At 53.3% G+C, this 21,496-nt stretch overlaps 1 protein-coding gene across 11 annotated transcripts in view; it reads right to left on the minus strand.

Moving 5' to 3' along the window:
- Positions 1-21,496, minus strand: part of DNAH17 (dynein axonemal heavy chain 17) — a 113,318-nt gene that overhangs the window by 85,247 nt on the left and 6,575 nt on the right. For all 11 annotated transcript variants that reach the window (XM_072939714.1, XM_072939715.1, XM_072939713.1 and 8 more), the window contains exons 2-13: positions 20,494-20,856; positions 19,131-19,324; positions 18,094-18,286; positions 17,810-17,909; positions 17,473-17,558; positions 17,141-17,266; positions 15,272-15,424; positions 15,058-15,147; positions 13,207-13,374; positions 12,847-12,963; positions 1,523-1,788; positions 651-846 (exon numbers count right to left, since the gene is read on the minus strand). In XM_072939714.1, the coding sequence (XP_072795815.1) occupies positions 651-846; positions 1,523-1,788; positions 12,847-12,963; positions 13,207-13,374; positions 15,058-15,147; positions 15,272-15,424; positions 17,141-17,266; positions 17,473-17,558; positions 17,810-17,909; positions 18,094-18,286; positions 19,131-19,324; positions 20,494-20,838 (2,034 nt within the window). In that variant the 5' untranslated portion in view covers positions 20,839-20,856. The remainder of the gene's footprint in view (positions 1-650; positions 847-1,522; positions 1,789-12,846; positions 12,964-13,206; positions 13,375-15,057; positions 15,148-15,271; positions 15,425-17,140; positions 17,267-17,472; positions 17,559-17,809; positions 17,910-18,093; positions 18,287-19,130; positions 19,325-20,493; positions 20,857-21,496) is intronic.

Raw genomic sequence — 21,496 nt, forward strand, 5'->3', positions numbered from 1 at the left:
CCTTCCAGCCCCGCCCTCTTCCCTCTCTGTCCTGTCTGTCTCTCTCCTCCTCCCTGCAGGAGGGAGGCTTCAGGACAGAGACCCCTGTTGGTTCACACACACACAGAGTAGGTGCCCAGTAAATATTTGTTGAATGAAAGAATGAATTTTAGCGACAGAGAAGGTTTCAGAGGAAAAGTCCCATCTGGGTTCCCTGCCTTCCTGGTGCCACCACCGGAGTTCCGAGTAGGACAAACGCATTCTCGTGAGGCAGGTGCTCCTAGGAATTCAGGCTGCTCCTGCTTCTGCCCTTGGGCACGGTCCACAGTCCCGGGTTTTAGCCCTGGACGGTGTGGGTTTCCCTCCAGCTTGTCCAGCCGGAACAGGGGCCCGTTTGTTCAGATCCTGCAAGATCTTTTTTTTAAAAAAATTCTCAAGGTTGCTATGATTTTGTCTCATATCTTAAATATGTCCTGGGCATGCTTAAGAAAATAAATAATAAAGCTTTAGCTAAACAGGACATAAATGCCAACCCTACAAGTCCCTGCTGTTGGTAAGAGGGGATTGGATTCAGAGCCACATGGGCGCCCCCCACGGAGAACACCAGGTCAGTCCCCAGGGCAGCCCCCGGCCCAGCCGCCCGCCCGAGACAGCAGCCAGAAGGCACCCACCGCTTTGCTGAAGTTGACGCGGATGAGGCCAGTGACGGGGTCCCGCTGGATCAGGGGCTGCCCCAGGTTGAAGTGGCAGTCCTGGTCCACCCCCGCCACCCACTGCTGGTAGATCCTCTCTCGGTAGCTTCTCAACAGCTCCATCATCTCATCGTATTTCTGGTAGATCAGCTTGGCCTCCACGCTGGACATGACCCTGAAATCAGAGTCAGGAGGACAGTCAGGCACCGTGACCCCAACTATGGCTGCCAGATCTCGGGCTGCCTCAGCCGACAGCAGGCTCTCTGTTCCCGCCTGAGAGACGGCATCTACGATGAGCGATGGCCCCTCTACAGGCAGCACCCAGAGCAGAAGGTCACAGGATCCCCCTTGCAGGACTGGCCCCCAAAGGCCAGGACTTGATTAATCACTGCCGCCTTCCCTGATCCCAGCCCTGCCCACCAAGTGAGGACCAACCAGAGGGCCAGACCTAACCACACAGGACGCCCCGTCCTCCAGCCCCTACGCTGACAGCCTCTGATCCAGGCGACCTGGAGCCCCCCTGGTCCTGCCATGAGCTCTCCGACTCCTCCCCCCGCTTTCCAGGCTCTGCAAAGGCAAGTGACAGTGGCCGACCCCCTGCTCTGGCCCATGCTGAGGACGTAGCCCGGGCTTGTTCTCTGGGCGTCTTTGGTCATCTGCACTGGGGTGACCGTCTCAGGGAGGGTGAGCTGGGTTCGTCCTGACCTCACCCCCTGGGAAGGGGCCCAGAGGAGGCGGCGGGCACCAATGGGACGACTCCTGGGAGGGTGTTCCAGGAAGGAAAGGTGTGGCCTTGGAGATGGGACAGCCCCACCCCCTCAGAGGTGAACCTGCCCGGCACTGGGACTCACGGGTGCTCGATGTGTTTGAGGTCCCTCATGGGGCCCTCCAGCCTCTCCTGCAGCTCCAGGCTCCACTTGAGCTGTCCGGCCACCGGAGGCATGTTTTTATGGATGGGGGGGATGTTCCTGTCTGCCGAGGCCGCAATCTGGGTGTCATACAGGATCTTGGTGTTGTCCAACTCAGCGTCAAACAGCTCCAGCATGACCGAGTACCGGGGCACCACCTCGGCGAGGATCAGTGGCCGTTCCAAGAGGCCACCGCACATGTACAGCAGCTGGGGAGACGCGAGATATGTGCCATCACTGCCTGCCCTGTTCCCCGCGACATGCCCAGGCGCCTGGCTGCAGACGCCACGTGCGCTGCCAAGTGTCAGGAGCAAGAAGACACCAGCCGTCGAGATGGAGAAGCTTGCTCTGCGTAACAACTTGTTAAACGGACACCTCTGATATCGTGCTGATGCATGAATTCCCAAATACTTAGCTTATAAACCTACAAGACAAACTAGGTCCAAGGTCTGGAGAAATTTATTCCAGACCCAGAAGAAATCAAGGTTTTGGCAAGGAAGATTTAAACAGTTAAGAATTATCATTTAAAACACCAAAAAAATACCAGCCACGATACAGCACTTGTATAACCAGGGCTTACACTAAAACCGGATGGAGCAATGTCTTAGTCTCAAGAATCACTCCTCCTAGGGGGAGAGCACTGATGCTCAAGGGCCTTCCTGGGCAAGAGAAACCGCCATCAGGAAGGTTGTTTCGCTCTGGAAAATGCTACGGGGGAAAGAGCAACAGGGAGAGAGGGAGGCTGATCTGACACCACGTGGGGTCTCCAAACCACTCAGCTCACCAAGTGCTGGGTGCGAGCTGGAGTCTGTTCAAGTGTCCTGGGGCCGCTGTGACACTGCACCACGAACTGGGCGGCTCCAACAAGGGGAATTTATTCTTGTACCCTGGAGGCCACAAGTCCACAGTCAAGGCGATCGGAGCTGGGCTCCTTCTGAAAGCTCCAGGGGACGGTCTGTCCCAGGCCCCTCTCCAAGCCCCTGGGGGTTGCCGGCAGTCCTTGGCCTGTAGACCCATCCCTCCACCCTCTGCCTGCGTTGTCATGAGGCCATTTCCCCTGGGTGTGCCTCTCCTCTTCCTCTTATACAGATCCCAGGAATACTGGATCAAAGGCCCACGCCCCTGCAGTAGGACGTCAACTTACATCTCAGTTACGTCTGCAGCGACAGTATTACCAGTAATTCACAGGTCCCGGGAGGGGCGGGATCTCCACATCTCTCTGGAGGACACAGTTCAACCCCTGCTCAAAGGGGCACGTGTTTGGCCTGGGGCTGGCCGAGTGGAGGTGGTGGCGGGGACGGGGCTCAGACAACACACACACACACACAGACGCTGAGAGCAGGCAGCGCTGTCTGGGAGAGCTCAGCCCCTGGGGATTTGGGGAAATTACTGGGACAGCTTGCCACGGTCATAGGCCATGACATGGGGCTAAGCCTGGGTCCCCTTCCATGCATTGTGTCCAGGACCCAGCAGCCGGAGAGCCCTGGCCTGGTTACTCAGGGTGGCGGGCACCCCACACATGCCTGAAGGTGGTAACCACGCCAGAGCACTCGTGGCAAGCTCATCCCCGCCATGGTCTGTGGACGTGACACAGTGGCAGTTGTTTAAAAAACGAAAAGCTTATTTCAGAGCCCCAGCAAGACAAGGCAGTTCGTTTAGGACGTAGGCAGCTGGCAACGAACCAGGTAGGACTCTGCTTCACTGGAGATGCTCATGGAGAGGAGATGCTCACTGGGCTGTGAGAGGCTCCCAAAGAGACTGCTTTGATTTCCAGTCAGGATGGTGGAGTGGTAGGGCCACGAGCTCGCCTCTCCTCGCAACTACAGCAAAGCCACAACTGACTGCTGAACAGCCATTGAAAAAAAAGACTGGAACCTGGCAAAATGGATCTTCAACGGGAAAGATAAAGAGGGAACCTCAGCGGGATGGTAGGAGGGGCCTGCTCATGATGTAATTGGGCCCCAGACCGCTGCCGGGTGGGTGACCCATGAGCTGAAGGATAATTAAGTCACAGAGGCGCTCCCACAGGACTGAGAGCGTTAAGCCCCACGGCAGGCTCCCCAGCCCGGGGCTCTGGCACTGCGAGGAGCAGACCCCAGGACATCTGGTTTTGAAGGCAAGTGGGGCTTCACTCCAGGACCCCACAGGACTGGGGCAGACAGAGACTTCATTCTCTTGGGAAGCTCACACAGAATCTCACGCGTGCCAGGTCCAAGGGCAGAGGCCATGATTTCACAGGAACTGGGGTCAGACCTGCCTGCTGGTTTTGGAACATCTCGTGGGGAGTAGGGGATGGATGCAGCTCACCCAGGGGACATCAAAGCTGGTGGTGGACATTCCGGGAGTGCTCACCTACATGAGCTTTCCTGGAGGCTGACATCTTGACTGGATCATTGGCACCAAGACCCAGCCCCACCCAATAGCCTGTAGACTTAACGGCTGGGAAGCCTCAAGCCAAACAACACACTGGGTTGGAACACAGTCCCCCCCCTACCAGCAGACTTCTTGAGCCACAAACACCTCTAGACACAGCCCCACCCACCAGAGGTCCAGGACCAAGCTTCAAGCTGGTCCATGACCAGCAGTGGGCAGGCACTTCTCCTGCCAGGAACCCTGCATAAGCCTCTAGTCCAGCCTCATCCACAAGGGGAAGATGCCAGAAATAAGGAAACAATAATCACAAAGCCTGTGGAAGGAGCCCACACACACAGGCCAGACTCTGCACTGGGACCGGCTGGACCCTGGCCCTTGGGCGACAAGAGAGGCGTGCACTGCTGGGACGGATAGATTGTCTCCCACAGAGGGCCACCTCTCCAAGGTTGAGAAATGTAACTAACCTACCTAAAAATACAAATAGAAAGATAGATAATATGAGGTGGCAGAGGAATATCTCCCAGGCCAAGGCACAAGATGAAAATCCCAGAAGAAGAAATAAGCGATGAGGAGCTAGGCAATTTATCCAACAAAGAGTTTAAAGTCATGATGGTGAAGATGTTCAGAGAACTCAAGAGGAGTACAGATGCACAGAGTGAAGTTTTTAGCAAAGAATTGGAAAATATAAACAATATCCAAACAGAGTTAAAGAATAAAATCACTGAAATGCACAACACACTAGAAAGAACCAAGAACAGACTAAATGAGGCAGAAGAACGGATCAGTGAGCTAGAAGACAGACTAGGGCAAATCACAGCTGCAGAACAGAAAAAAGAATGATAGGAAATGAGGACAGTTTAAGAGAACCCTGGGACAACATTAAGTGTGCCTACTGAAAATTATAGGAGTCCCAGGAAGAGAAGAGAGAAAGAAAAGGACCTGAGAAAACTTTTGAAGACATAATTACTGAAAACTTCTCTAACTTGGGAAAGGAAACAGTCACCCAAGTCCAGGAAGCGTGGAGAGTTCCACACAAGATCAACCCAAAGAGGAACACACCAAGGCACGTAGTGATCAAATTGACAAAAATTAAGGATAAGGAGAAAATATTAAAACCAGCAAGAGAAAATCAACAAGTAAAATGCAAGGGAACTCCTGTAAGATTATCAGCTGATTTTTTCAGCAGAAACTCTACAGGGCAGGAGAGAATGGCATGATATATTTGAAGTGATGAAAGGGGAAAACTTCCAACCAAGGATTCTCTGTCCAGCAAGGCTTCTGTTCAGATTTATGGAGAAATCAAAACCTTCACAGATAAACAAAAGCTAAAGAATTCAGCACCACCAAACCAGCTTTACAACAAATGTTAAAGGAATTTCTCACAAACCCCAGACAATTAACAAAATGGCAATAAGAACATATGTACTGACAATTACCTTAAATGTAACTGGATTAAATGCTCCAACCAAAAGACATAGACCAGCTGAATGGATACAAAAACAAGACCCATATATGCGCTGTCTACAAAAGACCCACTTCAGAGCTAGAGACACATGCAGGCTGAAAGTAAGAGGGTGGAAAAAGATATTCCATGCAAATGGGAACCAAAAGAAAGCTGACATCAAAACCAGACAAAGATATCACAAAAAAGAAAATGACAGGCTAATATCACTTACGAATATAGATGCAAAAATCCTCAACAAAATACTAGCAAATCGACTCCAACAATGCATTAAAAGGATCATACACCATGAACAAGCGGGGTTTATCCCAGATTTTTTAATATCTGCAAATCAATCACTGTGATGCACCACATTAACAAACTTAAGAATAAAAACCATATGATCATCCCAATAGATGCAGAAAACCTTTCGATAAAATTCAACATCCATTTATGATAAAAACTCTCCAGAAAGTGGGCATAGATGGGACATACCTCAACATAATAAAGGCCATATATGGCAAACCCGCAGCTAACATCTTAGTGGTGAGAAGCTGAAAGCATGCCCTCTAAGATCAGGGCCGAGACAAGGATGCCCACGTTAGCCACTTTTATTCAGCATAATTTTGGAAGTCTTAGCCATAGCAATCAGAGAAGAAAAAGAAATAAAAGAAATCTGAATTGGAAGCGAAGAAGTAAAACTGTCACTGTTCGCAGATGACATGATACTATACATAGAAAACCCTAAAGAAGCGACCAGAAAACTACTAGAACTCAGTAAATTTGCAGGATACAAAATTAATATACAGAAATCAGAGGCATTTCTATACACTAACAATGAAATAGCAGAAAAAGAAATTAAGGAAACAATACCATTTACCATCACACCTAAAATTTAGAATAAAATACCTAGGAACAAACCTCCCAAGGAGGCAAAAGACCTGTCCCCTGAAAACTACAAGACACTGCTGGAAGAACTTGAAGATGACATAAACAAATGGAAAGATATACCATTTCTTGGATTGGAAGAATCCATATTGTTAGCATGGCCATACTACCCAAGTTAGTACAGTCAATGCACTCTCTATCAAGTTACCAATGACATTCTTCACAGAGCTGGAACAAAAAAAAAACGTTAAAATTGGTAGGGAAACGTAAATGACCCCGAATAACCAAAACGATCTTTATAAAGAATGGCGCTGGAGGAATCACATGCCCTGACTTCAGACTATACTACAAAGCTGCAGTAATCAAAACAGGGTGGTACTGGCACCAAAACAGACACAGATCAATGGAACAGGATAAAGTCCAGAAATAAACCCACGCACTCATGGTCAGTTAATGCACGACAAAGGAGGCAGGAACACACAATGGAGAAAAGACAGTCCCTTCAGCAAGTGGTGCTGGGAAAACTGGACCGCTGCCTGCAGAAGGCTGAGATTAGAACATTCTCTAACATACCAAAATAAACTCAAAATGGATTAAAGACCTAAAGGTAAGACTGAATATTATAAAACTCCTAGAGGAAAACATAGGCAGAACAGTCTTGGACATAAATCACAGCAATATATATTTTCAAACCAGCTCCTGGAGTAATGGAATTAGCAGCTAAAATAAACGGGATCTAATTAAACTTAAAAGCTTTTGGGGGGGAGGGTATAGCTCACATGGGCAGAGCACATGCTTAGCATGCCTGAGGTCCCGGGTTCAATCCCCAGTGCCTCCTCTAAGAATAAATAAATAAACCTGATTACCTCCCCCACCAAAAAGAAAAAAAAAAAGCTTTTGCACAGCTAAGGATACCATCAACAAAACGAAAAGACAACCTACAGAGTGGGGGAAAATATTTGCAAACGATACAACCAACAGGGGACTAATCTCCAAAGTATACGAACAGCTCATACACCTTAATATCAAAACAACAATCACCCCAATCAAAAAGTGGGCAGAAGACCTAAATAGACACCTCTCCAAAGAAGACAGACAGACGGCCAACAAGCACATGAAAAGGTGTTCAGCATCACTAATTGTCAGAGAAATGCAGATCAAAACTACAACGAGGTATCACCTCACACCAGGAAGAATGGCCATCATTAAAAAGTCCACAAACAATAAATGCTGGAGAGGGTGTGGAGAAAAATGAACCTTCCTACGGGGTTGGTGAGAATGTAAATTGGTGTGGTCACTATAGAGGACAGTATGGAGGTTCTTTAAAAAACTAAAAATAGACTTACTATATGAACCAGCAATCCCACTCCTGGGCATACATCCAGAGAAAAATATAATTCAAAAAGACACATGCACCCCAGTGTTCATAGCAGCACTATTTACAACAGCCAGGACATAGAAACAGCTCAAATGCCCATCAACAGAGGACTGGATAAAGTTGTGGTGTATATATACAATGGAATACTACTCAGCCATAAAAAAGAATAAAATAATGCCATTTGCAGCAACATGGATGGACCTGGAGATGGTCATTCAAAGTGAAGTAAGTCAGACAGAGAAAGAACAACGCCATATGATACCGCTTATATGTGGAACCCCCCCCAAAAGGGACACAAATGAACTATTTATGACTTAGATGACTGATTTCTTGTCTATGTGTGAGCACACCTGACTGTCCTTTATGACTGGATTTCTGCATTCTGTTGATTCTTATTTTGTGGTTGGCTTTATTCCTTTGCTAACCATGTAAGTTTAAAAAGCTAAAGCTCTACACTGTTCTTAGAAGCAATGAACAGTACATATAGGTAAATTTTAAAACGGTTTTAAACAAATAAACATGAAAAGCTTAGAAAAGGGTAAGATAGAATTATGTGAGTGTTTCAGTGAGTGTCCTGGCCAGAATCGGAAGGTGGCTCAAATTGGGATAAAGAGGAGAGTTTCTTCAAAGACCCTTGCACAGGGGTGGGTGCCCAGGGTGCAGGGAAGGCTGGGGGATGGCGCAGGCCCGGGGCTGCACCTGAGAGGTGAGGGAGGGGCCCTTACTGCAACCTGGAGGGACAGCTGGTGGGGGTGGACACTGACACATGGCACAAGTTTGGGAAGCTCCAAGACCAGCCTGAGGTCGCCCACCCACACACCCGAGCCAGGGGGAGGGGTGGGGAGGGGTGGGGAGGCCCCCTCTCCCCTCCTGTCTCCTGTCCGGGCGCCCCACTGGACCAGCCAAGGAAAACTTGGGGGTGTTTGTGGCAGGGGACTCCCGGAGGAGTAATCGGGGCTCAGACCACGTGGTCACGTTTCCTCCGGGCTACTTGGCTGCAGCCCTTGGTGCCAGGAAGGGCTGGGCCTGAGTCTGAGATTTGCCCCAGTTTCTGGTGTGACAATTTTGACCCCTGTGCCTAAAAGTAGCCTTTTGGGGAAAGTGAAATAACGCCGCAAAGAAAGGGGGAGAGACTTTCAGGTTCCCCCAAAGCCAGAGGGAGCAGCTAGTGAGTCCTGGGGAGACACCGAGAAGCCAGTGTTTGGAGCACCGTCGCCTGCAGGGGGCTCCTGACGCACTAGGTCACCAGGCTGCACCTCTAAAAACTGACCTGGGTCAGTCGGGACAAACACACTCCTCTTACTGGCTGACGACTGCCTGACTCTCTTCCTTCCCTTACGTATTTTTATTTTTTGGCCTCTGGCTTCCAGGAAGGAGGTTAATCTTATTTTCTGCCAGGAGGAGATCATGTGGAAAATTGCTCTAGAACTTTCCCGGCTGCGTGTGAATTACTGGCAGCGAGAAAGAGCATCCAGGCAGCCTGGGAGCATGCGGGGAATTGAGGGGACCCCCCCCAAGGCCTGTCCTAATTAGAGCACAGGGTTGTCAAGTGGGAAGAAAATGTTCTTAGGCACTGAGCAGATGGAGATGGTTTATGAGAGCTGTTTCTCCCTGATTTTTTTTTTTAACTAAAGCACAAACATAACTACGTACTAGAACAGGACTTCCTCTTGGAGCCCAGAGCAGATTTAGGTCACAGCAGGAGCGGGGATGTGCCCCCACGACAACGCCTGGGGTGGGTGAGGGAATCCTCGCGTTGAGCTCCTGGGGTTGGGCTTCAGTCCCCCGGGCACCACCGGGAGCTCCCACTAGGCCAGCTCCTCCCTCCTCGGGGCCACCTCCCGTCTCTTGATCACTGGGGAAACAGGTGCATGGGTTTGGACACATCAACCCAGCTCCCTCCTCATCACTGGAAAACAGAGCAACTGGGCACATTGCCTGTGGCAGGGCGGGGCTGGGTGGGGGGGGCACTTCTCCCCGTTTTGCCCCGACAGGAGATGAGAGGGACTAACCCCCTGGCACCCCAGTCCGTCAGCTCCAGCTTCGTTTTTTTCTGAAGACCCCAGCACAGGGGAGGACCTGGGGTCTGCACGTGAAAGTGTTGGCTGGAAACCGCTCAGGACCCTGTGCCCTTGGGTGGCCCTGGGTCCCGCCTAAGGTCTGCCCGGAGCCAGCAGCTCCGCTCCCGCGGCGGGGCCAGCGCCGTCTGCTGGGAGCCCTCCGGGGCACCTCTATGCGCTGGGCTTCGTTCTGTGTGAACCCAAACCGAGTGCCTGCCCTCGGCCAGTTTATATTCTAGCCGGGAAGACGACGAACACACAGAGATCACACACCACAGATGCCAGAGAGGGCTGAGCGCCAACAAGAGAAACCCAGCAGGTCGGCGTCAGGGGAGCCCAGGGAGGGGCCGGCTGCCACCTGCAGGAGGAGGTGTGGGGCAGGGACGGGTGTTCCAGAGATGGAACAGCATGGGGCCACTGTATTAATCTGCATTCATGGGTACTTTGCCTGGAGCACCAACTCCATCCAAGACTTAATAGATCATTACACTTGCAGAGCCTCAAATTCCCAAGCATTTGCATTTTTAAAAAGAATCTAAAAGGCAAAGGAACATCCTGGCATCAGCGTTAGAGATCTTTGTGCTCAGGGGTGGCAGGCTTCCTGGGTCCCCAGCTCAGTCCCAGGAAGCCCAGCCCTAGCCCCCCTTGGAAGGACGGCCATCACCCCGGGCTGCCGGGGGCCAGTCCAGCCGCCTCCCCAGACACAGGAGCCCGTCCGGACGAGCGGTTTGGAGCAAGGTTCCTGGGAGCAGCTGGTTTGGAGCTCTGGTTTCCCTACTCGCTGGCTAGCTGTGTGACCTTGGGTGGGTTTCTTGACCTGTCTGAGCTGGTAACATGGGGTGGACAATGTAGGTAAGGAGTTTAGCAAAGAGCTTGGGTTTTGTGAGAATGAGATGAGATAATACAGTAGTAATCAGGCATCTCCTCCAGGCATTGCATTACCTGCAGCAACCCAGAGGCTTGCAAAGTGAGGGGAAGAGGACTCTGATCTACTGAGTCATGGGTGAAAAACATGCATAAAACTGGGCAGAGAAATAAAAAAAGCTGCCCACGCACATACATATACTACTCATTTAAATATTCAAACCGATTCTCCAGGTGAGTCGTACCCGTCCCCCGCCCTACACACACACTACATCCTACGGAGATCCCCCTCTGAGTCGTGGGGGAAGGCAGGTCCCATAAACACATGAAGAACGCGGGGCTAGGACGATAAGGAGTGGTGAGGACTGGGGCACACGGGGCCACTCCTGTTGGCATGGGGAACAGCAGCTATTCCCTCGTAGCTGCCATGAGGGACCATGTGTGCAGATCAACTCTCCCAAAAGAGGGTGAAAATCTGGACTTTAAAGTGCACTTTCTCAATTTTAATTTTTTTTGAGAGGGAGGTAATTCAATTTACTTACTTAATTTCAATTTTTTTTTAAATAGAGGGAACTGAACCCAGGACCTCATGCATGCTAAGCACAAACTCTACAACTGAGCTATACCCTTCCCCTCAATTTGTAAAATGCTGACGACCAAGCCAAAATCTGAGAAAAGGACCAAGTGAGAACAGACGAATCTAGAGAGATGGGGAAGATAAGTGATGGCTGAAGTGATGGGAGGCTGGGGAAAAGCGGGGAGTGACCGGCAGGGATGAAAATGTCCTAAAATTGATCAAGATGGTTGCACAACTCCAAATGCACTAAAAGCTATTGAATGGTACACAGTACAAACGGGCGACTGGTACAGGATGTGAATTATATCTCAAAAGTACCACCCGGGCCAGAAGAAACCCACTGTGGTCTCTGATGGATGTGCATTAACGCCCATGTTCCAAATTATTTGATGAGATTATGATGTATGCAAAACACTGAAAAATCCAATAAGCATTGCTGTCTATTTAACTTCTGAGCAGAGCTATTTTGAGTGTGTGTGTGTGCAAATTTACTTTGTCCCTTCTTTGTCCGGGTTTACTCTTTATACTGGCTGCTTCCCTCGTGGTCATTTGTCACCGCAGCAATAGAGAGGGAACGGAGGCTGGTGCTGGCCCACATCTGACTGCCACAGACTCCTCACCCACACTTACTTAGCCCCTCCTGACTGCTCGACCAGGGTCCCGGTTTGCCTGGGGCTGAGGGGGGGTGGTCTCTGACTTTGAGCTGGACTTTTAGTTTTAAAACCGGGCGGTCCTGGGAATAGCGAGCGAGTTGTGCCCTAGGGAAAGAGGTGTATCTGCAGGGACAGGATGTGCTTGGTGTTGTGTTCTGCCTGCAAGTGGGTGACCTGGCGGGTTGGCATTGAATGTGGGTTTGGAGCAGGAAGGTCCAGGAGCCCCCTCCCCTCTCCCAACGTGCCCCCTGCTGAGGGGTCCTCGGGGAGGGGTGCATGTGCCAGCAGCGGGCACAAGTGTCTGGCTCCTCACAATCCAGCTGGCTCGATCCCTGACAAAAGCACCTCGCTGTTTTAACTTGCGCTCTGATTACATGTGGGGCCAAACCGAAAAGCGTATTGGCCGTTTGTGTTTCTCTCCCTGATTGACATTCCTTAGGGGTTTTCGTGCTTTTCTGCGATCTGCATTTTGAAACAGCATCATGTCTTCCTTCTAACAGTAAAAACACTACCCATGCCACGCACACAACTTGGGCATCGTAGAAAAGTGTGCGGAAGACAGACTAATGTTAACTGTCACCCCTGCTGCCCAGAGATGGCTCCCCGTAATTATTCCGAGTTACTTCTTGGGTCTCAACTGTTGGAAAGTGTCAGTTCAGCTCGGCAGGTCAAAATGTGGACGTGTTTTATTTTTATAGCAACGTTGCCTCAAACTTCTGCTCCTTATTAAGTAGTGGAGAGAACTGAATCAAATAAGGATGAATGGAGCATGACGTGAATCAGTAAAACCACCAGATTCCCACTCTCTCCTACTCTCAGATACGGCAGTCACACCTGTCAGAAGCTACACGAGGTGTTGGCTGCTGACTCGCTGTGAGGCACCGAGGAAGGCCCCTGCCCTTTCCGGCCCCAGCTCTTCACCTACAAATGAAGCCGCGTGTTGAGACCACCCCTAGGATCGTTCTTGGCACCAGGGCGGTGCTGCTCTGATGAATTCCCGGTCAGTGTGGAGCCCCCCGCCCCCGCCACGTACCTTTGCACAGGACTCAATGGAACTGCAGTCGTCAAACCCTTGGCAAAAGATCGTGGCCAGTCTCCTGTCCAGGTCTTGAATTTTGGTCTCAAAATCAGCATAATCATCATCAAAACTCTGAAAGTGAATTAAAACACCAACATTGTCACCAGCATGCAAAGCCAGGGGCATGCTCCCTCTGACACCCATGGCCCCGCCCCAGGATTCGGGCGACCTCTGGACTGGGCAAGCTGTCCCTGGAGCTGCTCCCCAGGCAGAATTTCTGTGACATCTTTTTAAAAAAAAAGTTCTGGTGTCACCTGCCACCCGCCCTCCCTCCGTGCATCTTCCCAATTCTCGGGTCCAAGACCCCTGACTTACCGAATCTCCAGGGTCCAAGGGGTCGTATCTGCAGTCGGCGAAAACCTTCACCAGATCGAAGACCTCCTCGCAGAGCTGAGTGACCCGGCTTCCCAGGATGTTCCCCCGCACGCCTCCAATCTCGATCTTCTCCAGCTTCAGAAACTCAATGGCTGTTTTATAAAGATCCTGGGGGAGGCACACCCAACACCCCTCATCAATTCATCTTCCCAACTAAACCCAATGGGGCTGTCTTGAATTGAGCCCTGACCCCAGCAGGGAGGAGCCAGGCAGTGAGACACCCAGGGGCCACACGACACTCTGGAGGGACCCTCTGTGTCTCTGTGTTAAGGTGCTCTAAAGATTTTTCTGCAACACAGAGAGAGGCAGAGGGAAGGAAGGACTCCGGGGTCATCTCCCAGTTGTGACGTGGAGGAGGAGATGAAGGGTGGATTCCTGCCCTGACCCAACACTGGCCGAGACGTGCCACCAAATCACCTATGCTTTACCAGGGCCCCCAGCTCCTGGGCCATGGGAGGCGGCAGGTGGAAAGGTACATGGTGATCTCCGATGGCCTCACGCAAAGGGTGCCTGGTGGATGCTCGTGTGTAAATCCCGCTCCCTCCGTGGGATGGGTCTCAGCCCACCTTCTCCTGGAAGCTCTCCAACTATTCTTGCCTATAGTGGTGCCTTCTTTTCCAGAATCCCCAGTTGCTGCCTATCTATATCCTGAGTTTTGGCATTTTAACCACATTCAATCCAATCGTGTTACTTAAGGCTTCAGTGTGGAGTCCGATCGAGGCCCCAGAGGCTCCTCAAGGACCACAGGCAGCTTCCAGGAGCCGGACACAGTGCCTGGTGCCGTTCAGACGGAAGATGCCCACAGGGCGCGCACATCCCTCCCCTGAGCTGGTGCCAAGCCTGCTGCCAACTCCCCGCGGATGTCCGAGCTGTACCAAGCAATAACCCGAGCCAGCCGCTGGGGAGCCACAGTGTAGCCACGCCCTGGGCTCTGGGGCTCCTGCCCCCAAGGAGGAGGGCGAGGCCGGCCCAGCCCACTGGGCAGCAGGTGGACGACGCGGCCATTTCCCCCTCCCCCACGAGCCTCTCTTCATCCTGATTCAGAATCTGTAATTTAGGGGCCAAAGGCTACTTGGCCAGAAACTTAGCTGAGACCCTCAAGTTCTTGGGCTGGGAGGCTTCAGGCATAAAGAAACACTCCGTGATGGAAACCTGGAGTCTGAACGGGCCTTGCTCTGCCTCCCAAAGGGTGTGGAGGAGAACCAGGCTGGACTTCTCGGAGCCACTGCCGCCTGTGGCCATCGAAAAATCCCTGCCAAATGGCTTTTTTTGTTTAAATAGTGTGAATATGTGCACAAAGTCAAGAAATAAAAATAAAAATAAAAAGGGAGGGGAACCACACTAAAGATTACAAAACAGAAAGCAAAACCTTCTTGCCTACGTGTACCTCCGCCCCTCGCCTCCTCTCCCCCAAGGAAACCATCCTGAATCTATTTAAAATTTTAACTTGCTACATGTCATTCCACGTAGCCAAACAGGGTCCTTTCTTAAGTCTCCTGTGGCCTCCGGGCTTCCCGACCATGGTCCCTGAACCTGCCATTAACTGGCTTATAGACAGAAAGCTTCAGAACGAGGAACAACCACCAAAATGGGTCGCTTTGTTCGGGGCTAAGAGCTCCGGCTGTGGTGGAGGCACTCGGTGACTCAGTTTCCCCATGACACAGACATTTGAGTGGGACTTTTTACCCCTCCTAGGAGACTGTTGGAAAGCCAGATAAGGATGGAGGCAGGGTTCCCCCGAGGTGAGGGAGGCCTGAGCGCATGGGGAGGTGAGCCAAGGGTCCCCTTTACCTCAATGGTCTGGACGCGGTGGAAGAAGGTGTTGATCCTGGAAAACGCAAGGGACGAAGGGAATTCCCAAGGCACGGGCTCCTTGTCCCTCTGGGGGGAGAGAGAGAGAGAAAAGGCCGCGATGACTGCCGACCTGTCCATGGGGTCCAGCGCGGGGGCCCCCGTCACCCCGGCCCCGTGTCTGCCCGAGCCCCTCTCTGCGCACAAGGCGTACCTTGAAGAACAGCTTCATGTTTGCGCAGCAGAAGTCGTAGGCCCGGTACAGCTCCTTCAGCACGCTCACTGACAGAGAGATGGCGCCCAGGACCTCTTCGATTTCACCCTCCAGGCCCTTCAGCACCTCCTCGGGGCTCAGGTAGGTCCGTGTCTGGGCCATAGGGAAGACGAGCCGTCAGGGGACGTCCAGGCGCAGCGCCCACGGCCGTTTGACCGGTTAGAACAACCCGCCACAGCCCCCCCCACCAGCCACCCCTCTGACACATCCGCTATCCCCCAGGCTCCTGTCCAGGCTGCCTGATGACTGAGGCCTGGGCCATTTTCGGGAGCCTGAGCCGTTTCTCTCGCCGGGCCCCTCAGACCAGGCCAAGGCTGCAGCACAACCTGATTTGGGTGGCAGATGACTAGAGTCCTTCTAGGAATCCAGCCGCAGGATCCCGGGTCACCAGGTCCTTCTGGGCCTGCAGACAGCCTGGGGTTGCAATGCTACAACTCAAGACTTTTGGTGACTGGCTAATGTGTGCTCGAGTGGAGAGGACAGGGAAGGGGTCCATGCTGAGGGGGACAGGAGGCAGCTTGACGTAGGAGCAGATAAACCCCACAAAGCCCCCAGCCAGGTCTTGGGGTGCTGGTGTACCTGAGCAGGACCCTGCATGGCCCTCCAGGGACAGACCCTCCCCCATACCCTCTGCTGTAGCTCCTCCCTGAAGCACCCAGATAGCAGTATCTGATGCACGTTCCTGACTTGTTTTGCAGGTGCTAAATCCCCCACCAAACAGAAGACGCCAGCTCCCTGATGCCCACGAGCTGGTAGCCCCTAGACTTACTGGAGTCTAAGGATGGTTCCATTAACCCCTATGACACCACCCTGCTACCTTGCCATCAACCTGTCAGAGAATGGTACATGAGCTGATCACATTCTGAGAGCCCCTCCCTCACTGGCCTTTAAAAATGCTTTGCTGAACCATTTACAACAGCCAAGACACAGAAGGAACCTAAATGTCCATCCACAGGTGACTGGATAAAGAAGTTGTGGTATATGTACACATTGGAATACTAGTCAGCCATAAAGAATATAATAATGCCATTTGCAGCAACATGAATGGACCTAGAGATGATCATACTAAGTGAAGTAAGTCAGACAGAGAAAAAAGTGTCATATGGTATCACTTATATATGGAATCTAAAAAAATGACACAAATGAACTTATTCACAAAACAGAAACAGACTCATAAATTTGTTTCATAAGAAAATAAACATGGCTGTCGGGAGGGAGGATGAGGAGGGGTGAATTAGGGGTTTGGGACCAGCAGGCAGACACTACTATGTATAAAACAGTTAAACAAGGTCCTACTGTACAGCACAGGGGACTAGATTCAATCCCTTGTAATGGCCTATAATGAAAAAGAATATTAAAAAATACACATACACGTACGTGTGGATATAACTGAATCACTACGCTGTACATCAGAAACTTATGCAACATTGTAAATCAACAATACATCAGTTAAAAAAAATATATATGCCTTGCTGAAACCCATAGAGGAGTGCAGGCTTTGAGCTCTAGCTGTCCTGGACTCCTTGTGTGGCACCTTACAATCAACTCCGCACAGGTTGGCTTTACTGCACACAGGCGAGTGGACCCGAGTTTTGGTTTGGTGACACTGGGACTCAGTGGGCAGCCCCGCTTTCTTTCCGCCTCCCCACCGTCATGGGGCAGGTAGTGGAGAACTCTAAGTGGCCACACCAAGCAGCCTCAAAGCCCTAGCCCGGAGCCTGTACATCCCTGTACCGACATCTTTGTCTGTTTTTAAGCCGCTGGGGAGCAAGGGCGGGCAGGGAGGGAGGCCGGGGCCAGTGGGGCTACCATCTCAATGAGCTGGTTGCAGAACTCCTGCAGGATGACGATGATCCTGGAGGGCGTGTTGTAGTGCCCGGAGGTGGCCCAGATGAAGCAGACGGTGCACAGCACCTTGGTGATGAAGGTCGGCAGCTGGGGAGAGACAGGCCGGGCATGCGCTGGGTCGCAGAGTCTCAGCTCTCCCCTCCCTGTGGCTCTGGGAGGGGACCTCCCCAAAGTGGAAGGAAGAGGCACCCCCTAGGTCCTCGCACCTGATCCCAGGCAGGAAGCCTGCAGCCCCTGCTCACCCAGGACACGAGGTCGGCCCCTGCCAGGTGACCCTTCTCTTGCCAACCTACCATCGTGAAGTCGGCCTGTTCCATCTCCTCCAGCAAGATCTGCAGAGGCTTCAGATACAGGACAATATCGCTGGCTTCCTTCAGGCCTGCCCAGGACAACAGGCACTCAGCCTCGTGTGAGTGAAACCCGGCCCCCATCCCCAGTCAGGCTCTGTGTGTTTATGGACACCAGCTCTCTCAAGAAACAGGGTCTTCCTCAAAGGCAGGGGCCAAGGAAGCTGCTTATGGGGAGGACTTCCCCTCCCCTGGAGTTCGCGATGGGCCTGCCCAGCCCCTCCCAGAAGGCGCCGACACCTTCCTGGGGGCTGGGGGAGTTCTCGAAGGGCCCCCTGCTCACCTTCTGTGACGTTCATATACACGTTTTGCAGGGCTGGCCAGTAGCAGCTTTTGGCTTTTTCCAGGATCTCGACAATTTTGTTCACTTTAGGCCTGTTGAGCTGAGACAAGAGAAGCAGAAAGTCACAGACCCTGGATGAAGGCTGCCTGACCAACCCCGCTGGAGCTGAGGGGCTCACAGGGGTTCCCCGGGTCCCCTCGGGGGTCAGCGAGGGGAGTCTGGGTGCTCAGTACTCCGCCAGCTGCTGAGCAGCGGGCGCCCAGCACCAGGGGCAGAGACGGCACCTGCTCATGGATGCACTTGAGGTTCATCAGCCGGCTGTCCCAGAACTCAAACTCTGCTCGGGGCAGGGGGTGCCACCCGTCCAGCAGGGCCTGGGCTGAGTCTTTGCTCAGCACGTCCCGGATCTGGTGGGACCAGTCGATGATGATGGTTTCGATGGCGTGCAGCAGCGAGTTGTCCAGGGTGGAGGGGATCCTGCAGAGCAGGGGGGCGGGGGAGATGCTCTCAGCCACACGTATACGGGGTTCTTCCTGCTCTGCCCCTTCTGGGCAGGGACCAGCCTGCCCCCAGCGGCCCTGAGCCAGGAGAGACCCTGAGCCAGCGCTGGGCATTGCCAGGCATGCTGGTGGCCCCAAGAAAGAGGAGGAGGAGGAGGAGGACCTGATCTGGAATAAAATCCACATTCATGATGGCTCCTCTGGCAGCTCTGGTTGGGGTCACCACCCTGGGGGCATGTGATGGGAGCTTTGAGGTCAACCCACAGAGGACCTGCCCCTAGAACGGGCCCTGCAGGAGCGGCTGCCCTCTGATGGCAGTAATGCAACATGTTGTCACTGCAACAGCTCCAAGAGTTGCACACACGAAGCAGCTGCAAATGGGCAGGTGCGGGGGGACCTTGGAATCCACGTGCTTCCCAGGGCCTCTGGGACGTCACAGCGTCCACCTGCTGAAAACCCTTTCCACGCCCTTTACTGCCCCTCAGTGCCTCCTCCTAAAGCTGGGTGTCCCTGTTCCTGTGTGACAACGTGGTGTCCTTTGTATGCCATGTGATGCCAGGACCAGTCCACGTGTGTGGTGGGGGAGGGACTGGGGCTCAGGTGTCCAGCAGGTGCCAGAGCCAGAGTCTCAAGGACTCTGGTGCCTCATCCAGCTCTGTCCCTGTACCTTTGACCTCAGCCTCAGCGCCACCTAAAGGCACCATCCTGCCCTCATCTGTTTCATCAGCTCCAAAACCAGTTTGCAGGGAGACAGTTCATCCGTGGTGGTCGTAGACCAGAGGCTTCTCCCTCCCGCAGGCTCCCCGGGCCGGGGCCCCTACCTGTCCATGGACTCCAGCGTGCTGTCCAGGCTCCCCAGGTGCTCCGGGATGGGCAGCAGGGTCTTCCCCTTGATCTTGCCCCCCATCACAAACATCTCGTTCTTTAGCTTGTGCACCTGCTTCACGACATCTTCCGAGACCACACGGGGCCACCCGCTCATGTTTTCGCTTTGGTTAAACAGAGAATACAGGACCTGAAAGGAAAGGATTCTGGCAGCTCTGCCCGCGCCTTCTCACCTGGGTGACACGCAGGAGGATGGGGGGCCCTGGGCGTCTGGGTCCTGGGGGAACCGAGTCCTTCTCCCACTGCAGAAAGACGGGGGGGTCATCTCAACCGTTCAGATGCCAAGACCAGGGATGACAGCCCAGCCCCCATGCCTCTGTCGTGACAAAACCCTCTCCAGGGAGACCCTGACCATGACAGCGCGCACTCCTGGCTGAGAGCAGACGCTCCGTGCCGCCTGGGCGTGCTGTTGCAGGCTGAACGGTGCTCCCCCCAGTTCAAGTGTGGGAGCCCTGACCCCAGCACCTTGGGATGTGACTACATGTGGACAGAGGGCCTTTCAGGAGGTGATTAAGTGGGCCCTGACCCAACATAATTGTTGACCTTAGAAGGAGAGGATAAGACACAGACATGCATCGTGGGAAGACAAGGCCACGTGAACTTGGCCATCTACATGCTAAGGAGAGAGGCCTCGGAAGGGACCAGCCCTGCCTGCACCTTGATCTGGGCCTGGCAGCTCCCAGACGCAGCCCCAGCAGAGCAAGCCGGATGCTCATGTGCTCCAGCTCCGGCCTGCCAGCCTTCTCCTGAGATGCCAGGGCAGGCTGGCCTAGGGCCTGGCTGAGCAGACCCTGTGGCCCGAGTTCGCATGAGCAGGGGATGCACACTCCCATTTCACAGATGAGGAGAAAGATCACTCAGAAAGCTAAGTCACTGAGCTCCGGCTGGTCCTGGGAGAAGGGAGGAGGCAGGACAGCAGAGAGACAGCGCCTGCTTTTCCCCTTTCTTGACTCAAAGTCTCAGTATTGGGAGCCGGTTTCCTGGAACTTGGAATGGCCCACACCTTCGGAGGCTACAGGTAGGGCTGTACCCAGCGCACTATGAAGGTTCTAAGGGTGTCGAGAGAGGACAGGTGGTGGCCGAGGCCTCTCAGCCTGCAGGTGCACAGCTCACTGGAGGTCTTGTTAGAGAGCGGGTCTGTCTCAGCCAGGGGGGTGGCCGGCCCTGAGCTCTTACAGGTCTAACCGGCTCCCAGGGGATGCTCTGAGCAGCAGGGCTCTCGGACACTCACGGAAAATACGAGAAACAGACGTTGCTGCTATGAGCCCTCACCCGCCCCGTAAGGCCTGCTGCACCCACCTCCTCCACGACGGCGATGAGCTGGTCCACGGGCGCGGGGCTGATGTCCCCGTAGACCAGGCAGTCCCTGTAGTTGTCCTTGCTGACCTGCTCGGGCTTCTGCTTGATGAAGTACAGCCCCTTGGACTTGAGGGAGGCCGGGAAGCCCAGGCAGGGCACGACCATGCCGGCGGGGCTCAGCGTCAGCACCAGAACCGAGACGTCGGGCTTCTCGAAGAACTCGGTGAACAGAGCCATGTTCTCCTCCACTCCGACCATTTTATTCCACTTGTCCGGCTTGAACTTGAGGATGGTTGAAGCCACTCCCTCCAGATACTCCAGTCTGACGTCCGGTGTGACCGTCATCCTGAAGTTTTCTCACACCTGTTGAAGAAGCAGCCTGTCCCTGGGGGTCTCCGCTCCCCCGACCCCTGGGGCCACTTGAAATCCCTGTTCCGACCGAACAAGAGAAGAAGAGGCTCATGGTGAATACATTGGTTTTGGCTGTGGGTGGGATAGGGGTGGGACCAGAGGCTCGCGTCCGTCTGCTGCGGCTGGACGGCTACGTGCTGTCCCGCTGTGGGCTGTCACCGTGGTGCAGAGCCTCGCAGCCGTGGTGTGTGCCTGTGTTAGTTGTGACCATGAAGTTTATAGGCTGCAGAAAAGGGGGAAAGGATCGCGGCAAGATAGTCTGCAGGTGTCGGGGTGAAGAAAGGCAAAACGAGGAAAGAAGATTCAGGCTGAAAAGCCCCAGGGAGGTGATACAGACCCCTAGGAAGCGGGCCGAACTCAGACAGGAGTGGGTGGACCCGACACCCAGGTGTAAAGTTCATCCCGCTCCCCTTGTCCTCACCCCAGCCAGTGTACCCCTTGGCCCAGCCCTCCCTTCTACCCTCCTGTCCCCCATCATGTGCCCATAAAGGGATCCCCACGGGCCCCTCAGAAAGCTGTTCACACCCCCCCCGGGGAGACCCCCTCATGGCCCTCCCCGTAGGGGCAGGGTTAACTGGAGAGTTGGGGGGAT

The sequence above is a fragment of the Vicugna pacos genome, chromosome 16 (assembly GCF_048564905.1).
Source record: "Vicugna pacos chromosome 16, VicPac4, whole genome shotgun sequence".
NCBI lineage: Eukaryota > Metazoa > Chordata > Mammalia > Artiodactyla > Camelidae > Vicugna > Vicugna pacos.